General features: G+C 46.9%; 1 protein-coding gene across 23 annotated transcripts in view; it reads left to right on the top strand.

Annotated features, from left to right (window-relative positions):
- Positions 1-25,471, top strand: part of CCDC13 (coiled-coil domain containing 13) — a 68,458-nt gene that overhangs the window by 78 nt on the left and 42,909 nt on the right. For 15 of the 23 annotated variants that reach the window (XR_012431047.1, XR_012431048.1, XM_074031816.1 and 12 more), the window contains exons 2-6: positions 12,972-13,198; positions 14,407-14,555; positions 18,945-19,087; positions 19,636-19,725; positions 24,368-24,484. Coding sequence is in view for 20 of the 23 variants with exons in the window: in XM_074031816.1 (XP_073887917.1) it covers positions 12,978-13,198; positions 14,407-14,555; positions 18,945-19,087; positions 19,636-19,725; positions 24,368-24,484 (720 nt within the window). In the remaining 3 variants the exon portion in view is untranslated. The remainder of the gene's footprint in view (positions 1-12,971; positions 13,199-14,406; positions 14,556-18,944; positions 19,088-19,635; positions 19,726-24,367; positions 24,485-25,471) is intronic. The other 8 variants (XR_012431049.1, XM_074031817.1, XM_074031815.1 and 5 more) reach the window with 1 other exon arrangement.

The raw sequence follows: 25,471 nt of genomic DNA, 5'->3' as shown, positions 1-25,471 counted from the left end.
TAAGTGCCGGGGAGGGCGGAAGGGCCGGGCCGGAGCCAGGAGAGAGCCCGCAGCCGCCGGGGGCGCGGACCCGATCCTGAGCGCAACCCTAGCCCGAGCGTGCTGCCACTGGCCGGGCGCCGGGCGCCCGCGAGGACTCCCTCTTGGTCTTTTGAATCTTCACACACAGCCCTCTTCTTCCCCAGGAAGACGCTTATTTTCCATGCAGTACATGGGTTAGTGAGGCGCGGAGGGTGGGTCGCCTGCCCCAAAGTCATAGCGTAGATGGCACAGTCAGAACTCGAACTCAGGTCCGCCTGACAAGCGCTGTCTGTTGGGCCTCTGCCGGAGTGCCCTCTCGCACCGCACTGAGATGGGACCCGGCGGCGTGCACTTCCCCATCTCCCAGTTCCCCTTCCAGGCCCAGCCCCCACAGGACTGCTGGGGGACTCGCAAGAGGGAGTTCCCCTCCACGCGCGGACTCCAGCCCGGAGAACCAGAGCATCACCCCGCTCCCATCCCAAACCCATCCCTACGTAGATGCTAGCAGCGTATAGGGCGCCAAACTAGGCATCTGTGGGCGGCTCCCCTACACCTCCAGGCCTTCAGGCTGTTGTTGAGAATACTCGAAAAGAACACAGTAAAAGAAAAGAAGAAAGTGAACCCGGGAGGTGGAGCTTGCAGTGAGCCGAGATCGCGCCACTGCACTCCAGCCTGGGGGACAGAGCGAGAGTCCGTCTCAAAAAAAAAAAAAAAAAAAAGAAAGAAAGAAAGAAAAAAAACAAAAGAAGAAAGAGAAGGAGAGAGGAAGAGAAAAACAATGAAAGAAAGTGGCAGGCCAATGGGGCAAGGGGTCTCAGTCCTTTCTCACTGGTCCCTGTCACCTATGCACTCAACAGCCTGTGGGATCTTGCTGCCTCGTAGGACTCCCGAGTGGGTGCCACTCTTCCCACTCCCTGGCTCTAAATCCTACTTGAGCCAAGAGTTCTTTCCATACAGCTCTAGCCTTTATTTTATTATTTTTGATTATTATGACTGGTTTTTCTTTTCAGACGGAGTCTCGCTCTATTGCGCAGGCTGGAGTGCAGTGGCGCGATCTCGGCCCACTGCAAACTCTGCCTCCCGGGTTCAAGCGATTCTCCTGCCTCGAGTTCTTGAGGAGCTGGGATTACAGGCACCCGCCACCATGCCTGGCTAATTTTGGTACTTTTCCTAGAGACGGGTTTTCACCATGTTGGCCAGGCTGGTCTCGAACTCCTGACCTCAGGTGATCCGCCCACCTCAGCCTCCCAAAGTCCTGGGATTACAGGCATGAGCCACTGCGCCCGGCTTAGCCTTTACTTTTAAAAGAAAATTAATAGACTTAAAGCAGATTTCCGGAAGCATTGAACAAAAAATTTTTCCTTTACACATTCCATATTCCCGTTTCCTCTGTTGTTAACATCTTCCACATTGCATTGGTGTGGTACATTTGTTATCGTTGATACAACTATATTGGTATGTTATTACTAACTAAAGTCCATAGTTTACGTTAGAGTTCATTTGTTGTTGTTGTTGTGTTGTTGTTATTGTTGTTTTGAGACAGTCTCACTTTGTCACCCAGGCTGGAGTGCAGTGGCCTGATCATGGCTCACTGTAGCCTGGAATCTCTGGGCTCAAGCAGTCCTCCCACCTTAGCCTCCTGAGTAGCTGGGAACACAGGCACATGCCACCATGCCCGGCTAATTTTTTTATTTTTTGTAGAGATATGGTCTTGCTATGTTGCCCAAGTTGGTCTCAAACTCCTGGCCTCAAGTGGTCCTCCCATCTTGGCTAGTCCTAGAGTGTTGAGATTACAGCTGTGAGTCACCACACCTGGCCAGCATTCATTGCTTTAGGTTGTACAGGTCTACAAGTTTTGCTAAATGTTTAATGCTATGTATCCACCATTAAAGTATACAGAACAGTTTCACCTCCCTAAAAACCTCCTAGGCTTTACTGTTCATTCCTCCTTCCCACCAACCCCTGGAAACCACTGATATTTTTCATTTAGAAGGGATTTACAACCACTGATATCTTTTACTTCTCTGTAATTTTGCCTTTTCCAGAATATTATACAGTTTGCAATTATATAGTACGTAGCCTTTTCAGACTGGCTTCTTCACTTAGCAATATACATTTAGGTTTCTTTCATGTCTTTTTGTGGCTTGATAGCTCATTTCTTTTCATCACTCAATAATATTCCCTGATATGAGTGTACCAGGTTATCTGTTCACCTGTTGAAGTACATCTTGTTTTTTTCTGATGTTTGGTAATTATGAATAAAGCTATGAACATTTCATGTGCAGGTTTTTGTGTGGCTATATTGTTCAACTCATTTGGATAAATATGATTACTGGATCACGGGGCAAAACTATGTTTAGCTTTGAAAAAGACTACCCAATTGTCTTGCAAAGTGGCTTTTCCATTTTGCATCCCCACCAGCAATAAATGGAAATTCTTGTTGCTTCACATTCTTGCCGCTTCACATTCTTGCCATCATTTGATGTTGTCAATGTTTTGGATTCTAGCCATTCTAATAGGTGTATAATGGTATCTCATTTTTGTTTTAATTTGCAATTTCCTAATTATATATGATGCTGAACATCTTTTCATGTCTATTTGCCATCCGTGTTTCTTTTTTGTTGAGGAGTTTGTTCAGATCTTTTGCCCGCTTTTTAAATTATTATTATTATTATTATTATTATTTTTTGAGATGGAGTTTCACTCTTATCGCCCAGACTGGAGTGCAATGGCATGATCTCAGCTCACTGCAACCTCCACCTCCCAGGTCAAGCAATTCTCCTGCTTCAGCCTCCTGAGTAGCTGGGATTACAGGCTCCTGTCACCACGCCCAGCTAATTTTTATATTTTTAGTAGACACAGGGTTTCACCATGTTGGCCAGACTGATCTCGAACTGCCGACCTCAGGTGATCCACCCACCTCGGCCTCCCAAAGTTCTGCGATTACAGGCATTAGCCACACCCTGACCTTGCCCACTTTTTAACTGGAGTATTTTCTTATTATTAAGTTATCAGAATTCTTTGTATATTTTGGATATAGTGGTTTGTCAAATATGTGTCTGGCAGGTTTTCTTCCAGTCTCTATGGCTTCTCTTTTCTTTCATTTTATTGTTTTTTATTTTTTTTTATTTTTTGAGTCTTGCTTTGTAGCCCAGGCTGGAGTGCAGTGGATGGAGTGATCTCAGCTTACTGCAACCTCCACCTCCCGGGTTCAAGCGATTCTCCTGCCTCGGCCTCCCGAGTAGCTGGGATTATAGATGTGCGCCACCACGCCTAGCTAATGTTTGTATTTTTAGTAGAGACAGGGTTTCACCGTGTTGGCCAGGCTGGTCTTAAACTCCTGACCTCAGGTGATCCGCCTGCCTCAGCCTCCCAAAGTGCTGGGATTACAGGCATGAACCACCGCTCCCGGCCTCTTCATTTTCTCAGAGTTTTATGTTTCTCCTAGTATAGATCTTACACATATTTTGTAAGATTTATTCCTAAGTATTTAAATGTTTATGTTAATATATATGGCATTGCATTTTTAACTTGAGTTTTCCATTGCTTATTGCTAGTATGTGGGAAACCATTTGACTTCTGTATATTAACCTTACTTCTTGCAACCTTGCTGCAATCACTTATAAGTTCCAGGAGTTTTTTTTGTTTTTTTTTTTTAAATAGATTCTTTGAGATTTTCTGCATAGACAATCAGTCATCTGCAACCAAGGCAATTTTATTTCTTCCTTTCCAAAATATGTATCTTTTGTTTCCTTTTCTTGGCTTATTCCATTAGGTAGAACTTCTAGTATGATGCCGAATGAGAGCGGAGAGAAGGGACGTCTTGCCATGTTCCCAGTTTTAGGGGGAAAGCGTGTAGTTTCTCACCGCTAAGTATGATGGTAGCTGTGTGTTTTTTGTAGATATTCTTAATCAAATTGAAGAAGTTCCCTTCTATTCCTAGTTTACTTAGAGTTTTTATCATGAATGAGCACTGGATTTTGTCAAATGCTTTTTCTGTGTCTATTAATATGATTGTGTGACTTTTCTTCTTTAACCTGCTGATGTGATAGGTTTACGTTAATTGATTTTCTAATGTTAAACCAGCCTTGCATACCTAAAGTAACTCCTATTTGGTCATGTGGTATAATTTTTCAAATACATTGTTGGATTCAATTTGCTAATATTCTTGGAGAGGAAGTTTTTTTTTTTTTTGAGACAGGATCTAGCTCTTTCGCCCAGGCTGGAGTGCAGTGGCACAATCATGGCTCACTGCAGTGAGAGGAAGGTTTGAGAATTACCTTCCTTCCTTTCACTTGACTGGTCAATCGAACTCTTTCTTTGCTGCAAAACTGGCTGTTTTCCATGTATTGGTTTTCTGGACAGCAGGCAAGATAAACCTGTCAGGCTGTTACTTGCTTCCAGCTGCCTCTTCTTCCTCTTCCTTCTCCTTCCCTCTCTCCCACCTCCTCACTCTGCACCTTCTCCTCATGCTGCTTTGTTCATACTCTAGGTTTCAACTACCTGAGGCTCCAGCTCAGACTTCCCTTCTGAACCCGAGACCCACTCAGCATCTCAGCCAGCCAGCTGCCCATCCAGCACTCAAAGTCCACCACCTTGTCTGCAGCGTGGAAAACTGCTCCTCTGTCAGGGCCTGCTATCCCCCCAATCACTCAAACCCAAACCACCTAGGTTTCTCCCCTCTCCTTCTCCGCATAGCTGCCTCCAGTCCCTTCCATTTGGCAGCAATTCCTGTTCCCCCTTCTCCATCTCCACTGCTGCAGTTTTGATTTAGGCCCACATGGCTTCCCAGAGACCCCCTCCTAACTAGGCCCTTTGCCTCCAGCTCTGCGGAAGGCAAAAGTGATCCTGTGTACACCCTCTGAACATCCCCAACACCTCAAGATAAAGTCCAGGCTCCTTAGCTGGGCACATCAGACCCTCCTTCTGGTGCCTCCCCAAATGTGCCCTGCCCTCTGGCCATTCTGAACCATTCATAGTTCCCCACACTCATCACATTCTCTGCACATGCTCTTCCGGCAGGAAAGCCCTCTGCCCCCTACTCAGGCACCATCCCTTTCCCACCCAGGCCAATTTCTTCTGCGTTCAACTTCAAATTGACTGAGATGCCTGTCTCTCCTGTAGCCTCTCTCTTCCCAGACAGCCTCTCAGAGCAATTAATACCTCTCATTCTCAAACCAGCTTAATGTTAGGCGTACCTGGGAAGCTTTAAAGATACAAAAATAGCCGGGCATAGTGGTACACGCCTGTAGTCCCAGCTACTCAGGAAGCTGAGGCAGGAGAATCGCTTGAACCCAGGAGGCAGAGGTTGCTGTGAGCTGAGATCATGCCATTGCACTCCAGCCTGGGCAACAAGAGCAAAACTCCATCTCAAAAAAATAAAAATAAAAATAGACACCCTGGCCACAGCCCAGATCAATTAATTCCAAATCTCCACTGGCCTCATGAATAGCACAGATTAGATACTAATACTCTGGGGGCCGGTCTGGACCATAGGTGTCCTCTCAGTGCAGACGTTGCTGTCTATCCCAGAGGCTTCACTGGGCCAAGAACACCACTTTTCATACAGTGATAATAATTATTTCCATGCATTCTTTCACTTAATCTTACAACCTCCCTGTGAAGTTCGTAAGTATCAGAGTCCCATTTTACAAATGGGAAACGAAAGCAAAGAGGTTAAGTAATTTGCCTGGGGCACAGTATACATTCAATGAGTACCAGTTCCTCAGTGAATTCAAGTGCAAATTGAGAGTGGAAAAGGAGAAAAGCTTTACAAGTTACTGTATTCATTCATTCAGTGATAATTCTACAAACATCAGTTGAAGGCCTGTTCTGGGCAAGATGCTGAGAATTAGCAAATAAGATATTAGGACCCCTGCCCTTAAGAGGTTTCTTTGTAAAGGGAAGTAATATAAATAAAATAATAGATAATTATAATACACTGAGGTTAAGTTTAGTGATCAAGAGGTGCCCTAGGGATTCTGGGAGTCCACAGGGTACCCTGAGGGGAATCCTAGAGGCTAACTGGGAGTTAGTGGGAAAGTAAAGGGCTGGGATGGGGAGGCCTGGGAGGAAGGCCTCCCAGGTAGAGGGAGTGCCTGAAGCCTGCCTGAGATGCCACCAGGCTTAATCCTCAACAGGAGCCACAAACCCAAAGCATCTGCTGTGGCTGATGGGAAATAAAAGTGAATTCAGCAGGTTTAAGAGAAAGAACAACATTTATGTGCAGTGATAATGGGCAGCTGATGAGCCAGCTACAGCATCTGGAAGTGGCAGGGATGGTGGTTTAATGGAAAGAACATATTGTGCACCAAAGGAACTCTGCATAGCAGCTGCTGTCCATGTGGAACTATGGGCCCAGCATTGCCAGATCTGTAAACTTTTATAAGAGAAGCTGGTGTAAACCAAACATAAAATTCAGAGGTCCCCCAACCATCTGAATGGATTTCCTTCTCAGCCAGTACACTGAAGTTAACCTGAAAGACCAGTTCAGGCCTTGATGGGAAGCGGCGGGTGGGACACGCCTCATTATGCCCTCCTCCCTTCTGGAATTCAGGAGAAGTTGACCAACGTTTAATTAACATCAACACAGACCTTAAGTCTGATAAGAAACATTTACAATCTATTATCTCCGAAGCCTGCTACCTGGAGGCTTCATTTGCATGATCAAATGATCTTATTCTAACCCAGACATTCCTTTCTATTTATAGTAACTCTTTGAACCAATTGCCAATCAGAAAAATTTTAAATCTATCTATGACCTGGAAGCTCCCCTCTCCCAACCTTGGAGTTGTTCTGCTTTTCTGGACCAAATCAATATATATCTTAAATGTATTTGATTGATGTCTCAGGTCTGCTTGAAATGTATAAAACCAAGGTGTGCCCTGACCACCTTGGGCACATGGTCTCAGGATCTCCTGAGGGCTGTGTCACAGGCCATGATCACTCATATTTGACTCAGAATAAATCTCTTCAGACTGGGCGAGGTGGCTTACACCTGTGATCCCAGCATTTTGGGAGGCTGAGGCGGGCAGATCACTTAAGGTCAGGAGTTCAAGACCAGCCTGGCTAACATGGTGAAACCATGTCTCTACAAAAACATACAAAAATTATCTGGGTGTGGTGGTGCATGCCTATAGTCCCAGCAACTCAGAAGGCTGAGGCAGGAGAATTGCTTGAGCCCAGGAGGCGGAGGTTGCAGTGAGTCAAGATTGCGCCACTGCACTCCAGCCTGGGTGACAGAGCGAGACTTAGTCTAAAAAAAAAAAAAAGAGTACTTCTCTTCAAATATTTTACAGAGTTAGACTGCTTTTGTTGACACTGGAAATCTGATATTGAAATTGCAATTATTTGAATGTCTGTGAGAGCCAAACAAAAATGTCTGTGGGATGTGTTAAACTAACTATAGCCTAAAGCTGCTTTCTTATATATTCTAAGTTCAGCCTAAAGGTTTCTCTGTACATAGTAAACTGTAACCTAACTAGATATTTCAACAGACTGTAACCTACTCTTGTACAAGTCACAGAGTTTCAGCCAATCACAGGCAGCCAGCTATTCAAATTGTATTCAAAAAAGGCAAACAGCCAGCTGTAATCAGTTCAGTTGTTTCTGTACCTCACTTGTGCTTTCTGTTTATCACTTTCCTTTTTCTGTTCATAAATCTTATTCAACTAGGTGGCAGCCCAGGAGTCACTCCTAATCTATTCTGGTTCTGGGGGCTGCTAGACTTGTGAATCATTCTTTGCTCAATTAAATTCTGTTGAATTTGATTTGTTTAAAGTTTTTCTTTTTTTATGCTGGAGACAGGGTCTCACTGTCACCCAGGCTAGAGTGCAGTGGCGCGATCACAGCTCATTGTAGTCTCAACCTCCCGGGCTCAAGCTATGCTTCCACCTTGGCCTTCCAAAGTGCTGGAATTACAGGTGTGAGCCATCATGCCTGCCTAACGTTTGTCTTTTAACAGAGGATATAGCCTTTGGGCCAGCCATTATACTCGCATGTATTGTTTATTACAGTGAAAGAATATAGGTCAAAATCAGCAAAGAGGCACATAGGGCAGAGTCCAGGAGACACCAGGTGCAAGCTTCCGGTTGTCTTCTCCCAGTAGAGTCATGCTGACAGTACTTACTTCTACCAGAAACAATTCATGGCAACTTACATGGAGTATTGCCAGCCAGGGAATCTCCCGAGTCTTGGTGTCCAGGGTTTTTATTAGGAGATGGTTACATAGGTACAGTTGACCTTAGTCACTCAGTTTCCAGCCCCCTCCAGCCTACCCCACACCTGGCAATGAATCACTTTGTTAATTAACATGGACTGGAATGGCCCAAGGCCCCCAGGTGAAGAAAAACACTCTCATCGGGAAGGATGGTCCAAGGGCTCAGAGATTCTCTCTTAGGAGCGGGTCAAAGGCCAAACCTGTTTTTTGGAATGTGTGGGTGTGGACAATACAGGTTTTCTGAGTTAATTCTTTATAGTTCTCTTACTGGGCAGAGCTGCCTGGTAAGGAATTTCAACATAACACCAGCTCCTGCTTTTGTTTGACCTTTGCTAAACCCTGGGCTCAGCCCACAGCACATTAAAACCACCTGGGCAGGCCGGGCGCAGTGGCTCAAGCCTGTAATCCCAGCACTTTGGGAGGCCGAGACAGGCGGATCACGAGGCCAGGAGATCGAGACCATCCTGGCTGACACAGTGAAACCCCGTCTCTACTAAAAAATACAAAAAAACTAGCCGGGCGAGGTGGCGGGCGCCTGTAGTCCCAGCTACTCGGGAGGCTGAGGCAGGAGAATGGCGTGAACCCGGGAGGCGGAGCTTGCAGTGAGCCAAGATCACACCACTGCACTCCAGCCTGGGCGGCAGAGCGAGACTCTGTCTCAAAAAAAAAAAAAAAAAAAAAAAAAAACAACAACAAAAACCACCTGGGCAGCAGTTACCCCATCCCACACCTGGTCTCCACTCCAGACTAATTTAAATCAGATTGTCTAGGGGTGGGGCCTGGTTATCAGCATTTTTAGATTGTATCCTGGGGGTTTGGTATTGAAGCAAGTTTAAGATAACTGGGTACAGGCTCTGGGACCACTCCTGTGTGAGAGATGGAGATAAGTATATTGAGAAGGTACAGATAGAGCAGTTGAGGCTGTTTGGGCAGGTAGAGTATTCCTCCTGGAGGGTCAGAAAAGGACCATGGTATTCGTGCTGGGTGTAGGAGAATCAGCAAGATTTAAGCCTTGGAGGGAGAAGGCAGTAGAGGAACAGAGGAGCAAGTCAACACAACTAGCTAGAACTTGGCATTATGAAAGGCGAAACAGGCTAGAAGGACACAGAGGCCACATCCAAAGCACTTAAAGACATTGGACTTGGCTTTGTGGCTAAGAGGCATCTGCTGAAGCTTTTGCACAGGAGTCTGTCAGACTCAGAACTGTGGTTTAGAGAAACTAGTCCCTCAGCAAATGTTATTCATTTGTTCCCCAAGTGTTCATTCCATGCCGGCTACACACCAGGCCCTGCTATAGGCACTGAGGATACAGCAGTGAACAACACACAGTGCCTGCCATCGTGAAGCTGGTGGGGAGGGAGAGAGGCAGTCAACAAGTAAGCAAATCAAAATATAATGTGTCAGGTGACTGTCAGTGCCATGGTGGAAGACGAAACAGGGCAAAGGCATGGGGAGTGAGGGCAGGGATGCCTTCTACAATAGGATATGAGGAGACCTCTGTGATAAGGTGACATTTGAGAGGAAGTAGGTAAGGTGGATGTCTGGGGGAAAGGCATTCCTGGGAGAGGTAACAGCAAGTGCAGATACCCCAAGGTGGTTATGAGCCTGGTATCAGTGGGAATGGAGACATGGGGGCAGATTTTAGGACATTTATGGAAAATAAACAAGATTTATGATCAATTGGATGATAGGTAGATGATGTGGCTTGAGGTTGGTTTAAGGCAGGGATGCTTACCACTGGCTACACTTTAAAGTCGTGAGGGGAGCTTTTAATAATTCCAGTGTCTGTGCTCTAGTATTTCATTTATGTGAAGTTCAAACAGACAAAACATCAAGAATGTATAAGAAACTGATCACTCAGTAACAGTGAGTGATTGTATTGTGAGTGTAAATTGTGTTGTCTAATACATTTTAAAATGGTCAAAAAATGTGAATAGACACGTCACAAAAGAAGACATACACATGGTCAGCAAGTTCATGAAAAGATGCTCAACATAACTAGTCAGCAGAGAAATACAAATTAAAACCACATTGAGATACCATTTTATTTTTATTTTATTTTAATTAATTATTTATATTTTATTTATTTATTTATTTATTTATTTTGAGACAGAGTCTTGCTCTGTCACCCAGGTTGGAGTGCAATGGCGCAATCTTGGCTCACTGCAACCTCGCCCAGGCTGGAGTGCAATGGCTCAATCTTGACTCACTGCAACCTCTGCCTCCCAGGTTCAAGTGATTCTCCTGCCTTAGCCTGCTGAGTAGCTGGAATTACAGGCCTGTGTCACCACACCTAGCTAATTTTTGTATTTTTAGTAGAGATGGGATTTCTTCATTTTGGCCAGGCTGGTCTCGAACTTCTGACATCAGGTGATCCACTCACCTCAGCCTCCCAAAGTATTGCGATTACAGGCATGAGCCACCATGCCCAGCCTACTTATTTATTTATTTTTTTTGAGATGGAGTTTTGCTCTTGTTGCCCAGGCTGGAGTGCAATGGCGTGATCTCGGCTCACTGCAACCTCTGCATCCTGGGTTCAAGCAATTCTCCTGCCTCAACCTCCCGAGTAGCGGGGATTATAGGCACATGCCACCATGCCTGGCTAATTTTGTATTTTTAGTAGAGATAGGATTTTATCATGTTGGTCAGGCTAGTCTCGAATTCCTGACCTCAGGTTATCCACCCACCTTGGCCTTCCAAAGTGGTGGGATTACAGGCATGAGCTACCACGCCCGGCTGAGATACCATTTTACATACTAACGAGAAAGTCTAAAATTTAGACTGACCAGACTAAATGCTGACAAGGATGGAACAACTGGGACTCCTGTACATTGCTAGTAGGAATGTAAAATGGTACAGCCACTCTGGCAAACAGTTTAGCAGTTTCTTGTGAAGTCAAACATAAATTTACCATATAAACCAGAATTTTCACTTTTAGGTATTTACCCAAGAGAAATAAAAACATACATTCACACAAATACCTTCTTATACATGAATGTTCATAATGGCCTTATTCATAATAGCCAAAACTGGAAACAGCTCAGATGTCCAATAACAGGTGAATGTATAATCAAATTGTTACTTATTTAAACAACATAATATTACTCAGTAATAAAAAGGAATGAGCTTATAATGCATGCAATGACATGGATGAATCTCAAAAAGGTAGTGCTGAGCAAAAAAGGAGCCAGACACAAAAGGCTAACTACTGTATGATTCTAGTTATATGAAATTCCAGAAAAAGCAAAACTGGAGTGAACAAAAGCAGACCATAGTTTGCCTGGGATTGGGATTGGGATTGGCAGGGAAATTGACTGCAAAAGGGCACGTGGAGGATTCTGGGGTGATGAAATGTTCTTTCATGATGGTGGCAGTGGTTTACACAGGTGAATATATTTGTCAAAACTCATTTGTACACATAAAATTGGTGGGTTTTTTTGTTTGTTTGTTTGTTTGTTTTTTTGGGACAGGGTCTCACTGTTACTTGGAATGAAATGCAATGGCACAATGATGGTTCACTGCAGCCTCCACTTCCTGGGCTCAAGCAATCTTGCCACCTCTGCCTCCTAAGTAGCTGGGACTACAGGCATGCACCACCACAGCCAATTTTTTGTAGAGATGAGGTTTCGCCATGTTACCCAGGCTGGTCTCAAACTCCTGGTCTCAAGCAGTACACTAGCCTTGGCCTCCCAAAGTGCTGTGATTACAGGCATGAGCCACTGCACCCAACGTGGTATATTTTATTGTACATAAATTATCCTTTGATAGACTGACTAAAAAGAAACCAAACAAATTTTTTTTTTTTTTTTTTTTGAGACTGAGTCTGGCTCTGTCGCCCAGGCTGGAGTGCAGTGGCCCGATCTCAGCTCACTGCAAGCTCCGCCTCCCGGGTTTACGCCATTCTCCTGCCTCAGCCTCCGGAGTAGCTGGGACCACAGGCGCCCGCCACCTCGCCTGGCTAGTTTTTTGTATTTTTTAGTAGAGACGGGATTTCACCGTGTTAGCCAGGATGGTCTCGATCTCCTGACCTTGTGATCCGCCCGTCTCAGCCTCCCAAAGTGCTGGGATTACAGGCTTGAGCCACCGTGCCCGGCTGAAACCAAAAAAAATTAATCTTCAATGGTAGCAGTCAGAATAATGATTGTCTTGGGGGATGATTCACTGGAAGGGGCACAAAGTAGCCTGCTCAGGGACTGGAAATGCCCTATACCTTGATCTGGGTGGTCACCACAGAGGTATATGTCTATGGAAAGATTCACTGAGCCGTATGGTCAGGATTTATGTACTTTATTGCATGTGAATTATACCTGAATTTAAAAAGAAAAAGAAGAAATGATGGCCAAGCCCCATTCCTAGAAACTGGGATTTAGTTGGTCTGGAAATGGTCCTAGGAATTGTTATATATGAGCTCCTAGGGGATTTTAATGTTCAACCAGAGCTGAGAGCTATTGATTTAAGGGACAGGCAAGAGTCAAGTGTTGAGTCTGAGTAATGGAGACTATTCTGATGCCATGTGCAATCTGTTGGCATGTTCAGGAATTGGGGAGGATGCTCAGCTCAACCTTGGCTTTCTAGTGATCTGAGTTGAGGATGGGGCTTCCAAGCTTCTGCATGGACATACATGCAACGCGAAGCAGTAAACTTCAGGGTTGGGGCCACAGACAGGGCGGACTGTGTGCTGAGTGCTCGGTGTGGAGTTTGCTTCAGCTCAGGCTTCTTTTCTGATGCTTAGGGCAGGATGGCAGCAGATGAAGCCTCACAGAACATTTTGCGGCTCCAGTTCAAGGCAATGCAGGAGATGCAGCACAAACGGTTACAGAAGCAGATGGAGAAAAAGAGGGAAAAAGAACTGAGCCTCAAAAGCAGAGCTGATGACCCAGAGGAGCCCTTGGAGGTCTCAGATGGCCTCAGCCTTCTCCACACAGGGGAGCCAAACTCGAAAAACAGCTTTGAGAAGAGGTAAATGCAAGTTTGAAATCTCTCAGGGGTGTGTGTGCATGTACCACAGGAGCTATAGCAAAACTTGTAAAATGCAGCTAAAGTGATAGAAGGAAGCTTAGAGCCTTAATTATAGCTGCATTTAACAAGTTTTCATTCAGCTTCTGTGGTCAATTCATTCTAAATGCTTTATAATACATATTATGATTTCTTCTTAACCCACAAATAATTTAGGAGTATAGGATGTTTTTCTAGTTCCAAACATATGATGAGTTTTGGGTTTTCTTGTTTTATTTCTATTTTTTATTATTGATTTCTTTTTTTTTTTTTTTTTTTTTTGAGACGGAGTCTCGCTCTGTCGCCCAGGCTGGAGTGCAGTGGCCGGATCTCAGCCCACTGCAAGCTCCGCCTCCCGGGTTTACGCCATTCTCCTGCCTCAGCCTCCCGAGTAGCTGGGACTACAGGCGCCCGCCACCTCGCCCGGCTAGTTTTTTGTATTTTTTAGTAGAGACGGGGTTTCACCGTGTTAGCCAGGATGGTCTCGATCTCCTGACCTCATGATCCACCCGTCTCGGCCTCCCAAAGTGCTGGGATTACAGGCTTGAGCCCCCGCGCCCGGCTTTATTATTGATTTCTAAAACAGTCACTTGCCATTAGAGAAAAGAGTCTGTGTAATGTTATTATTTAGAATTTGCTAAGATTCCCTTTATAGCCTATAATACTTTTTTTAAGAGATAGGGTCTTGCACTGTCACCTGGGCTGGAATGCAGGATGATAACTCACTGCAGCCTCAAGCTCCTGGGTTCAAGCAATCCTCCCACCTCAGCTTCTGGAGTCACTGGGATTACAGGTGTACACCACCATGCCTGGCTAATTTTTTTTTCTCTTATTTTTAGAGACAGGGTCTTTCTTTGTTGCCTAGGCTAGTCATAAACTCCTGCCTTGGCTTCCCAAAGTGCTAGGATTAGAGGCGTGAGCCATGACACCCAGCCCTATAATATATTTTTATGCATGTTCCGTGGATGCTTAAAAGAAATATGAATTCTGAGTGGATTTTTTTTTTATAACTCCCTATTGAAGCCAGTTAATGAACAACATTGAAACCTTTCTTCTTTCACGTGTGTGTCTGCATCTGCGTGTCCGTCTGTCCACCTAGGCAGTGGAGGACTGACCCCTGCCCACCAGGGCCTTTGCCTTGGAGGAGGATTAATTCTGCCTTTGCCTTGTAGGGTGCTTGAAGATGAGATTGAACACCTTCGAAATGAGCTCAGGGAAACAGTGGATGAGAATGGGCGATTGTATAAGCTGCTGAAGGAAAGGGACTTTGAAATCAAACACCTCAAAAAGAAAATAGAAGAGGACAGACTTGCCTTCACAGGTAGCTCCACCATTGTTGTGACAGTCCTTGTCCTGCAGTCCAGGGACTACGGACAGGGCAAATAGCAGGTTCTAGGGAGCCAAGTGCCCAAGATAATGCCAAGGGTCAGTTTTGTTCAAGCTTGTCCAGAGGAGTCCTGGAAGTGAGGGAGAGGGTAGAGGAAAAGAGCAGCCCCAGGGAGGCCAGCCCACCAGAAAATGGGAGCACAGGGAGCAATGAGGGATTTAAAAATGGGCCAGCAGGGCCAGCAGGCAAGCATCATAGGCAGTGTTGGTGATCTAGTTGGGACTCATGGCAAGGGTTCGCCATCATGCTCGCAGCATGTTCAAGGACTGGCAGGATCCATTTCTCCTTGGTATACTGGCTCACATGTTATGTTGTGAACATAAAAAAGCCCCAGCAGCCTGCAGTGAGCTACGATCACCCCCACTGCACTGAACCCTGGGCAACAGAGTGAGATCCTGTCTTAAAAAAAAAAAAAAAAAGGCCCCAGTAGAGCCAGGTATGAACTCTACAGCACCTGCTGTTGCTGCTCCAGAAAGGTAGATGAGACAGGGAAGTCACCTGTTCTGGGAGGATATCATGGGACCCAACCACCAACAAGGTCTGGGCTGGGCCTTGGCCCTATAAGTCTGGGCTAGACCTTAGCTGTGTTGATGGAGACCTCATGGTGGCCCCATGAATCTGGTGAGGACTTTGGCTTTGCAGGTCTGGTAATGACCTTTGATCTGTGGTTGTGAGCCAATAATCTCTGTGGTTATGAGTTTGACTTTCGCCCTGCTGATGTAGTGGGGACTTTGGACTTGATTGTCCTCTGTTATGTATACACCCATGAGCAATTCAATGGTTAGCCAATTAAATGGCTAATAAATCAGAAAGTATTATAGATGTCACCAATCACAGAGAGCAACAGGGCTGACTCAACATCTACCAGACTACCCCTCCTTGCCTTTGAGAGTAAATGCATTTGAGGATAGGTACGTTCATAGGACCAAAGCTCTGATCAGTCAATGCTGAATTACAAAGAAAGGGGAATTTGGTATCCTAAGGACGCATGGTAGCCTAATGCACCTCCCTCCATTCTTTGACCTTTTCTGTCTGAAACAAAAAACACAAAGCCTGGCTAAGGAAGCCTACACTCTCAGCCTGGCTATGGATTCAGCTGTAGAAGGTGCTGCTTGCACTTTTGCAAGGCTGTAGAGAAGCTGATGGGCTCCAGGAGGAGCAGGAGACACATCTCCACCCAGCCGACCTGGGAAGCAGATCTGGGGTTACTCCCTCTTCCCCAGCCCCTCTCATTGTTAACTGTCTCTTGCAATCTTTGCCAAAACACAGACTTGGTCATGGCCTCATCTGACTGCCAGCCCTAAGTGTCCCTGAAAACCATTTAAATCCGGTCTTCACTCTGAAGTCATCATTCTGATTTCCATTCTCACATTTTGGAGAGAAAAATCTGACAAGCCCATTTATGTTTTTAATTTTTTTTTTTTTTTTTTGAGATGGAGTCTTGCTCTGTTGCCCAGACTGGAGTGCAGTGGCATGATCTTGGCTCACCACAACCTCTGCCTCCTGAGTTCAAGTGATTCTCCTGCCTCAGCCTCCTGAGTAGCTGGGATTACAGGTGTGCGCCACCACACCCAGCTAATTTTTGTATTTTTAGTAGAGACAGGATTTCACCATGTTGGCTAGGCTGGTCTCGAACTGCTGACCTTGTGATCCAACCGCCTCAGCCTCCCAAAGTCCTGTGATTACAGGCGTGAGCCACGGTGCCGGACCTCCATTTATGTTTTTAAACTGTGCTGCAAGTGACAGGCTACTGAGAGTTGATAGATGGGTTTCTTTTGGCTGGATTTTTAGTGATTGCTTTTGGGTTTTGTTTGTTTACTGTATTTTTTGTACAGTTTTTAAGTGATCTAGTGATTACAAAATACATATTACCTTTTCATAGTCTACATATAAATAATATTTTACCACTTCAGATGGAATGTAGAAACTTTACCATCATCCAGGTCCCTTTACCTCTCCCTTTCTATTGCAGTTTTTATATGTATTATATCTATATATATTGAAAATCTCATCGGTCAGTGTTATACTTTTTGCTTTCAACTATTATACATATTTTAAAGAACCCAAAGGGAGAACTATTCTCTTTAGCCGATAATTAGCATTTCTGTGTTTGCCCATCCATTGCCGCCCCCATTTATCAAGGGGTTGCAGCTTCAACAGTAGAGCTTGCCTGGAGACAAGGTTGGGAAAGAATAGGAAAAAAAAATACCCAGAGGATTTTTCCATTCTGTCCGAGCCCCACTTCCTGCTCTTTGGACTAGAAAGACCTTGTCTTGGACCTCTTTCTGATGGCCAGTTCCAGAATTTGTGCTGATTTGAGTCCTGGGAGGAAACGTACCACTGGACCATTTGTACTTCTAGGTCTGGTTTCCTTCCCCAGTAGGCTTGCTACCATTTACTTCCAGAACCCTCAGGTAGCTGCTTTACACATCCTATCCAGGCCTTTTGATTGTATTCAGCGAAAGAGACAGGGTAGAGTGTGCTTATTCCATCTTAACCAGAACCAGACCTCTGCTGAAATTGCATTTCTTTAACTGCTAGAGTTCATGATTTTCACAGTGATCCTTTGTTATCACCACCCCCGACACCCTCCTGACACACAACCTATTAAAGGAGCCAGGGAGCAAAGTGTGCCATCTTGGTGCTGAATGGGGCCTGTCTCCCTCTAGATACTCCAGGGCTCCAGGTCTGTTCTGAGCCTTTTCTCTTGGTGTGTCCTTGTCCTCTTCAGCAGACATGAGATTCCAAGGGCAGCTACTCCTAGTTGCCCCACTCACTGCCTTGCCCAGGCTGGCAGGAGCAAGCCTGGGCTGAGGTGATTTGAAAGCCATCAAGTGCCTATTTGCTTTCCACCAGTTGTCACCCTTCATCTTGTTCTGAGGCATATCATGGTCATGTTAAAAAGTAGGACTAAAAAATAGGACTGCCAGTTACTCCCTGCTACAGTGTCAGAAGTGTTCAGGAAACTTGCAGACCATCTGACCACATCTGCCATTACACAGATGGGGGATTTGCACTCCAGAGGGCAAGGGACTGTCAGGGCTACCCACCTAGTCAGTGACCATGCTGGACTAGCTCCCGCTGCCTGCCTTCCACACAGCTCCCATACCATGCAACTTCCCCCACTCACATCCTCCAGTCACCTTCCACAGCCTCCTTCCCTGGCCCACTGCAATTTGCCTTCCAGCTACTCTGGAGTCCTTGATGGTCCTCAGATACTCTAAGCACATTCCACCTCCAGACCTCTGTACTTGCCATTTCCTCTGCTTAGAATGTTCTTCCTAGGTGAGAGCACTCTTCCTGGTTTGAGCCCTCACTTCATTCACTCAGGTCTCTGTTCACACATCACCTTCTCAGAGAGCCTTTCCTGGCCACTCCATCTAAAATAGCATCACCTCCCTCATTCTTACCCCCTTGCCCAGCTCCATTTTATTTCCTAGCACTTATTCCTCCTACATATTAGAATACATATTTATTTATTTGATGTTTTAAATTATCTGTCTTCCCTACTTGAATGTAAACTCCATAAGTCTTTGTTATCCACCACTGAATCCCTAATACCAAGAGGACCCAGCACTTGGTGGAAAATAAATATTTGCTAAATGAATATATGCCTTTCTATTGGGTAGGTGTTACCACCAAATTCTGTGTAAGAAGCAACCACATAATCTTAGCAGCAGTAAGCATGTATTGAGCTTAAACATCTGGGGGTTGGTTGGGGATTGGCGGATCTAAGCCAGGCTTGGCTAGGTTGGTTCCACTTTGTTCAACATGTCTCTCTTCTATTCTTGAGACCAGCCAGCCAGGTATGTTCTTCCTGTGGAGAGGGCAGAAGCAAACACAGCGAGTTTAACTGCACGAGTGGTTTTTAAACCTCTACCTTATCTGCACCTTTTCTGTTAACATGCCATTGGCCAAAGCAAGCCAAATGGTTGAGCCCAGAGTCATAGAAGGCCTAAGGGGACTACATCCTGCTCATTAGAAGGCACAGCAAAATTACAGGGATATGGATGTAATCCTATCACTGAGGATGTCATGAAGCATTGGAGTGATAAACCTAACTCTCACGGAATTAAAACTCTGCTTTCTGTTTTTATCATTTTCCTAGAACATACTGAACCTCTGAGTGGCTGCATTTCCACTCATTGGAGTTGGGTCCCAGGGCTGCTAGGTATATGATGACCCTCCTAAACTAGTGCCCCTTCATGAGCATTCATGCCAAACAGCTTTAGCTTTTAAGGCCCTGGTGCTGTTGGTGGTGGGGCATGAGTTTGATGTGTATGCCTGTGTTTTTAATTGACCTCACCATTCCTTTCATTTTAGGGACAGCTGGTGTAGCCGGAGACATGGTCGCCACCAAAATTGTGGAGCTATCAAAAAAGAACCGGCTATTGATGGCAGAATCAGAGGGTGCAAAAACCAGGGTGAAGCAGCTGACCAATCGCATCCAGGAGCTGGAGCGGGAAGTGAGGGTCCTTGGTCATTCTCCCTCTGGAGGGGACTCCCAGCATGGGCGAGAGGGAACCTCCCTAGCTTCTCCATATGTAGCTGGAAGAGCTGAAGTTGGAAGGTTAACAGGCTTTCTCAAGTCACGCAGTATATGGTGGTGCTGCATTTTAAATTCAATTCTGTTGCCCTCCAACAGGCTTCTTGGTGTCTCTGGCCTCATCTGTTCATCTGTAACCTGAAATCCATCATTCTTTTATGCCCCGCCTCCTAGGCTGTTGTTGGAATTTCAGGAAACAGATTATGGTTGTAGCATTATTATTTATTAAGCTGTTAGTGAACCCTTGGACTGCTTTTATAGTGCGATTAGGGAATGGGTCAGAAAATCAATTAAGCCCTCTCCATTCCAGAGCTGTTTCTAAAGGAGAATTCTTCCATTAATGATCCTAAAGTGAGCTAAAAGGACACACCACCAACATAGGTAACCACACACACAAGGCACCAGAGTGCTTTCCTTGGGCTGCACAATTGCTGAGCAGAGTATTAAGCACGAGGTTTGCTTTTTCAGCTACAGACAGCCCTGACCAGAATGTCAGCCAAGGGGGCCACCGACGCAGGAGCCAAGCCACTGAGGGCCCAGATGGGAGACAGAGCATTGGTATGAATTCTCTTCTGTGCTGGAGAGTCCGCGAGGCAGCCATGGGCCTGGGCCTCCCCTCCTCCACGGGTGTGTAGGTACCTCTACCTGGGGTCCACCCCCAACCCCCAACCGCGCTGCCGAGCCAGATGCCCATTGTCTACCATTGCTGCATCCTCAGAGCAGACATCAGAGAACAGTACCAAGTGTATGGCCTGAGGCCAAGAATGTCCTGTCGGAAGCCATGGAGGGTGTAGCTCCAACTCTGTCTCCAGTAAGGAAGGCTGGGAGGAGCCTGAGAACCCTGGAACACTAGAGCCTCAGGATCAAGAGGGAAGGCCTGGTCCAACTGACCTCCCACTGTCAGCCCAGCCATCTCCTGTACAGCATCCTCACTGGGGACACATCCAGCCTCCACCTTACTCCAGGGACAGGGAGCTCACCACTGCCCAGTGGAATCCTGTTCTTTATGGGGCAGTTCATATTATGAACACTTTCCCTTTCGTAGAGCTCCAAATCTACAGAGTAAAAGTGGCTGTTGGAAATGGGGACTTGTTCCCCAGAGCCCATTTTACTAAACCAGTGACAGTTCATGAAATTCAAGAGGTGGGAATTGCAGCTCCATGAAAGGAAGTCAGTCTGACCTAGTGGGTTGGTTTATCCCCACACCAGACAGTAAATAACATCAGAGTCTAAAGAACATTCCAGGAGGCTTCACCAAGGGTTTTCTTGGGAAGCCAGGCCAGTTGGTGAGAGAGGCAGCCAAGCCCCAGGACTCCCAATTAGGTGCTTGTTTTCTAGCCCTATCTTCCCTGCTGCCTACACTGGGATCAGACTGCCCTGTGCCTTCCTTGAGGAGAATTCAGTCCTCGCTGTGCAGTGATGGGCCCCTCAGGTTTGGGGGTGAATGTGCCTCCTCAAGAGTAGTCTTGTGTAAACCTGTCTCATTGCTGGGGAGGCAGCAGAGGGGCTCTGCCCTCTACAGAGGCTGGACTGAGTATTCTTTAGGGCCTTTCCTGGCTTCAGAGGACACTGCTAAGCTGCCCCTGGTTTATTCCACACATTGAGCACCTCCACATCCCCAACTAGGGCTGCCCTGGATAGGAAACTGCTTGTTCAGCCTGATGGGATTTTCTAAGCCCTGTGACACAGGGAATCAAAAACAGAGACTCGGCCGGGTGCAGTGGCTCACGCCTGTAATCCCAGCACTTTGGGAGGCTGAGGCCAGCAGATCACTTGAGGCCAGGAGTTCGAGACCAGCCTGGCCAACATGGTGAAACACCATCTCTAGTAAAAATACAAAAATTAGCCAGGCATGGTGGCAAACGCCTGTAATCCCAGCTACTCGGGAGGCTGAGGCATGAGAATCGCTTGAAGCTGGGAGGCGGAGGTTGCAGTGAGCTGAGATTGTACCACTGCACCCCAGCCTGGCAACAGAGTGAGACTCTGTCTCAAAACAAAGAAACAAAACAAACAACAACAGCAACAACAAAAACCAGAGGCTCTGTCTATGGAGAATCCCAGAGGAGGAATGAGGAGTCATTTGAAGGCAGGATGTGGACAAGGCCTTCAGAGATGGCCCCTGTGCTCTGAGCTCACAGGGGAGTCCACCCTCCATTAAGGTTGCAGCTAGAAGGGGGGCGGAGGAGGGCATCCCTGAGTTGGCCTTACTGGAGAAGGAAGATGGGGAAGGTGAACTGAGTGTCAGCTGGATAACATTTGACTGCAGCCCAGAGCTCACAAGGGAGAAAAGGGGAATGTAAGCCAAAAAAGCTGGGGTAAAGTCACCCATAGAGGGAGCCCTTGAATGGCAGCTGGAGCAGGAGTTTTGACTTTATTCTCTGGCCACAAGGAGCATGGGAGGTTCCAGGTTCCAGAGAGAAGAGTGTGTGATGGGCTGCAGATCTCAATTCATCAGTATCACGTGTTCTCCCTGGCATCTCCTGATCGGAGCGAGAGCAAAAGCAATGTTCCCCCTCATTAGGCTGTTCAGGGCAGCCCAAGCCCAAGCCACACTCCAGAAGCCTGCAGGCTCAATCCACATTCCAACCCTAGGCCTCCAAAGCACATTCCAGAGTGGAGCTGAACATGCTTCCCTCTGCTTGGGGCTTCAGGAGGCTGTGATGTGAGCGGCATTGGCATTATCTGCTCCCCATGGACTGTGTTTTAGTTATTTTCTCAAAGAAAACAGCCTCGGGTAGGGGAGGGAGTGTGCCCATACCCAGGTCCCCCACAAAGCCTGTGGAATTTCACTCTGGGCAGAAAGAACTCTGAAATGGCTTGGAGGTAGGATTAGCTCAGCTGCCTAAGCCAGGAGGATGGGGCCTGATCCAGCCCTCTCCAGAACACCATCTGGCCCTCAGCCCACTTGCCAGCTGCCCACTCAAGCCAAGCTAGGCCTGCCAGCATTGCCCTCCATCAGGACCTGCCCCAGACAGCATCCTTGACATGCATTGTCTTAGTAACCCTCACGGGTTCCCTGGAGATTGGCATTACATATCCCCATTTTACAGATGAGAAAATGAGACTGGGACAGGGCATCACTGCCCAGGTTCTAGAGTCAAATCCAATCTGTATGCTTTTTCCATGCTCTGAGCAGATCAAAGAGATGCTGCAGGGTCACTGCAGCCATATGGAAGCACACGTATTCCCACAGCTCTCAGCACCCCCACTGTCAGGGCCACTGGGGCTCATGGCACTGGAGACCTGACAAGCAGGGCAGGGGCGTGGCAGGGGGTGGAGGGGTGTTGCTTCCCAACCCAGGGCAGATTCAAAGCCACACATTTAACAGGAGAAGAGGCAGGCACCCAACAGAGTACGCAGGGATGGCAGGTGGCCAGACAGGAGGAAGAACACAGAACAAAATATACTTTTAAAAACAGGATGGCCGGGCATGGTGGCTCACACCTGTAATCCCAGCACTTTGGGAGGCCGAGGCAGTTGGATCACCTGAGGTCTGGAGTTCAAGACCAGCCTGGCCAACATGGTGAAACTCCATCTCTACTAAAAAAATATACAAAAAGTTAGCCGGGAAACCCTATCTCTACCAAAAAATATACAAAAAGTTAGCCGGGCATGGTGGCGGGTATCTGTAATCCCAGCTACTCAGGAGGCTGAGGCAGGAGAATCGCTTCATCCCGGGGAGCGGAGGTTGCAGTGAGCTGAGATCATGCCATTACACTCCAGCCTGGGCAACGAGTGAAACTCTGTCTCAAAAAAAAAAAAAAAAAAGATACACCTATGCTTCATATAAGTTCTCAGCTGGCACATTCTGTTCACGTTGGCTGTTCTCTTTAGCCTGATGGTGGTGCTCTGAGGAAGCGGAACAGGGAAGTATTTGCATACCCTTTCCATAGATGAGGACACTGGATGAGGCCAGGGTTTCTGGACCAGGTGTCCATGTCTAGTTTCTTTGGCCAGTGGTTTTCAGCTGGGCTGCCCAGAGCCTCTGGGGTCTATGGAAATTCCTGGACCCAGTATACTTGGATCTGTCTTTCACACTAGCATTCACAGGAGCTTTTGTTTGTGCCTGATAGAGAAAGGTCAGAAAGCCACTGTAGTACCAGCCCTGTTTCCTGAAGTTCAGCTACTCTGCCCTGTTGGGGCAGCAGCAGAGGGCCTCAGCATCATTGCCCGATGGGATGCTCAGCCTGACAACCAACGTTTCTGTGGCCATGATGCCCAGCATTAGCAGCAGCTTAAATTGGAAGAGTCAGCCAGAGCAGGGGAAGGACCAGTGTTCTTTCTAATTCCACCTGTGTCACCCCAACCAGCTGTATGCCTGAAGGCAAATTACCTCCCCTCTCTGGGCCTTATTTTCATCATTATGGAAGGGGTTTGAATGGGCTGACCTTGAAGGTCCCTTTGTCAAATATCTATGAGTCACAGGAGTGTCTACTGAAGACAGAGAGGTAGTCAGCCCATTTAAGAAAAATTTCCATCCAGATAGTTTAAATAAAACATTGGGTTAAAAAAAAAAAAAAGACACTGCTAAGAGTTCCAGCAGGCAGTTTTCATGGTTGCTGTAGTTCTTCAAGCCGCAGAGATGAACATTTGGAAATTACAGTGGTCACTGCTAGGAAAGAGAGCCCAAGGCCCCTCAGCTGTCAAAAAACCAAGGCCCAAGCTGACGAATCTGGGAGAGGCGGATCCTGAATTAGGATGCTGTGGCTCTCCTGCCACGCTGGGCTTGTCTTCTGGGAGTAAGGTGGTTTCCTCTTTATTCTGAGTGAAGATGGATTAGCTGTGATGCCAATCTCTGAGCACAGCAGAGGGTCCACACCCAGGAAGTGTCTGGGAGGCGTGGAGCCTGCCGCTCTCTCCAGATGCTTCACCTGTACGGTAAGGCATGCACCCATGTGTGTGTGCAACACTGTGCAAAAAGCTCAGTCCCAAAGTTAAGCTGCCAGGATTCAAATCCAGGTTCCACCTTTATTAACCAGATAGCCCAAGTAGAGGACTTACCTTCCACTAGCCTCTATTTTGCATCTATAAGGGGCTTACAAGAGAACCTACCTCACAGGGGTTTATGAGGATTAAATGAGTTACTCCATGTCAAACACTTAGCACAGTGCCTGGCACAGACTTGGATAAATGGGGGCTATGATTACTGTTCCCATGTAGACAATAAATGACTACTTTCTCTCCTGTCCTTCCCACCCAGCCGGAGACCCCAGAGGTGAAGGCCCTGCAGGACAGGCTGGCAGCCACCAACTTGAAGATGAGTGACCTCCGCAACCAGATCCAGTCTGTGAAGCAGGAGCTGCGGATGGCACAGAAGGTCTTTCAGAGCCAGGGCTTGGGGCTTCTTGTGTGGCTGGGGCTGGACTTGGGAAAAGCACGGCTGGCACAGTGGATTCCATTCTGGAGCCGTGAGTGCTCAGCCCCATGAGCACACTGCTTGCTCTGGGTCAGGCTCCAGATCCAGTCCTTCCTCCCACCAGTCCTTGGTCCATACCCATTTGGTGGGCAGAATCGCTGACTACCTGAGCCTGCCACCCCCACCCCCGCAGCATAGATGCCCTTGTGGTGCCTGCCCAGCTCTAGACTGAGGAGGACAGTGCTCTCCACCCAGGGAGAGTCCATTAAGCCTTCCCTGCACAACTTGTGCCCCAGTAGATCCTGGGTCTCCCCTTAATGTCACCCTTACTTAACTTGGAAGCCTGCCAGCACCTGCCTTCTGCTTTCCTGTCTGTAACAGAAAATGAAGAGGTTCTTTGTGTATTGAAGGACCCTTTCAAAGGAAAATGCTCAGACTTGGGACACAGGCCCAGCTGGTTCGTTATTTATTTTTATTTACATAGCAAATTCTCTGGCATTTGTCTTCCCTGCTGGAACCACTCAGACTGGCCAAGATTTCCAAAACAGTGTTCTATTGTGGAAACAAGCGCCAGAGACTTGGTACGCTGGATCAGGTTTCTGTGACAGGCTTCAGAGGGGCCCAGGTCACAAGCTGGAGCGTATTGTTTCTGCCTCAAAGCCTTGACGTTGGGCCTGAGCGCTGCACTTCAATAATCACAAAGCTGGGCCCTTCTTGGACCACAGTGCCCCAACTGACATTCAGTAGCCCACCTTTGCTGCACTCAGCGGTCCACTTGTCTGTGGCTTTTCACAGAGGCCCGGGTCCTGTGGCGATGTATTTCCTATAGCCAGAATTAGCTCAGCTCTAGGTGACAGGTGAATGGGTTAAGGAAGCAGGTGTTGGTCAGCTTTGTGGTTCAGTCATCCCAGAATATGTCAAGAGCAAGGGGCCCTATCTGGGAATTGC

Source organism: Macaca fascicularis, chromosome 2 (assembly GCF_037993035.2).
Source record: "Macaca fascicularis isolate 582-1 chromosome 2, T2T-MFA8v1.1".
NCBI lineage: Eukaryota > Metazoa > Chordata > Mammalia > Primates > Cercopithecidae > Macaca > Macaca fascicularis.
This window is presented reverse-complemented; position numbering and strand designations above follow the sequence as displayed.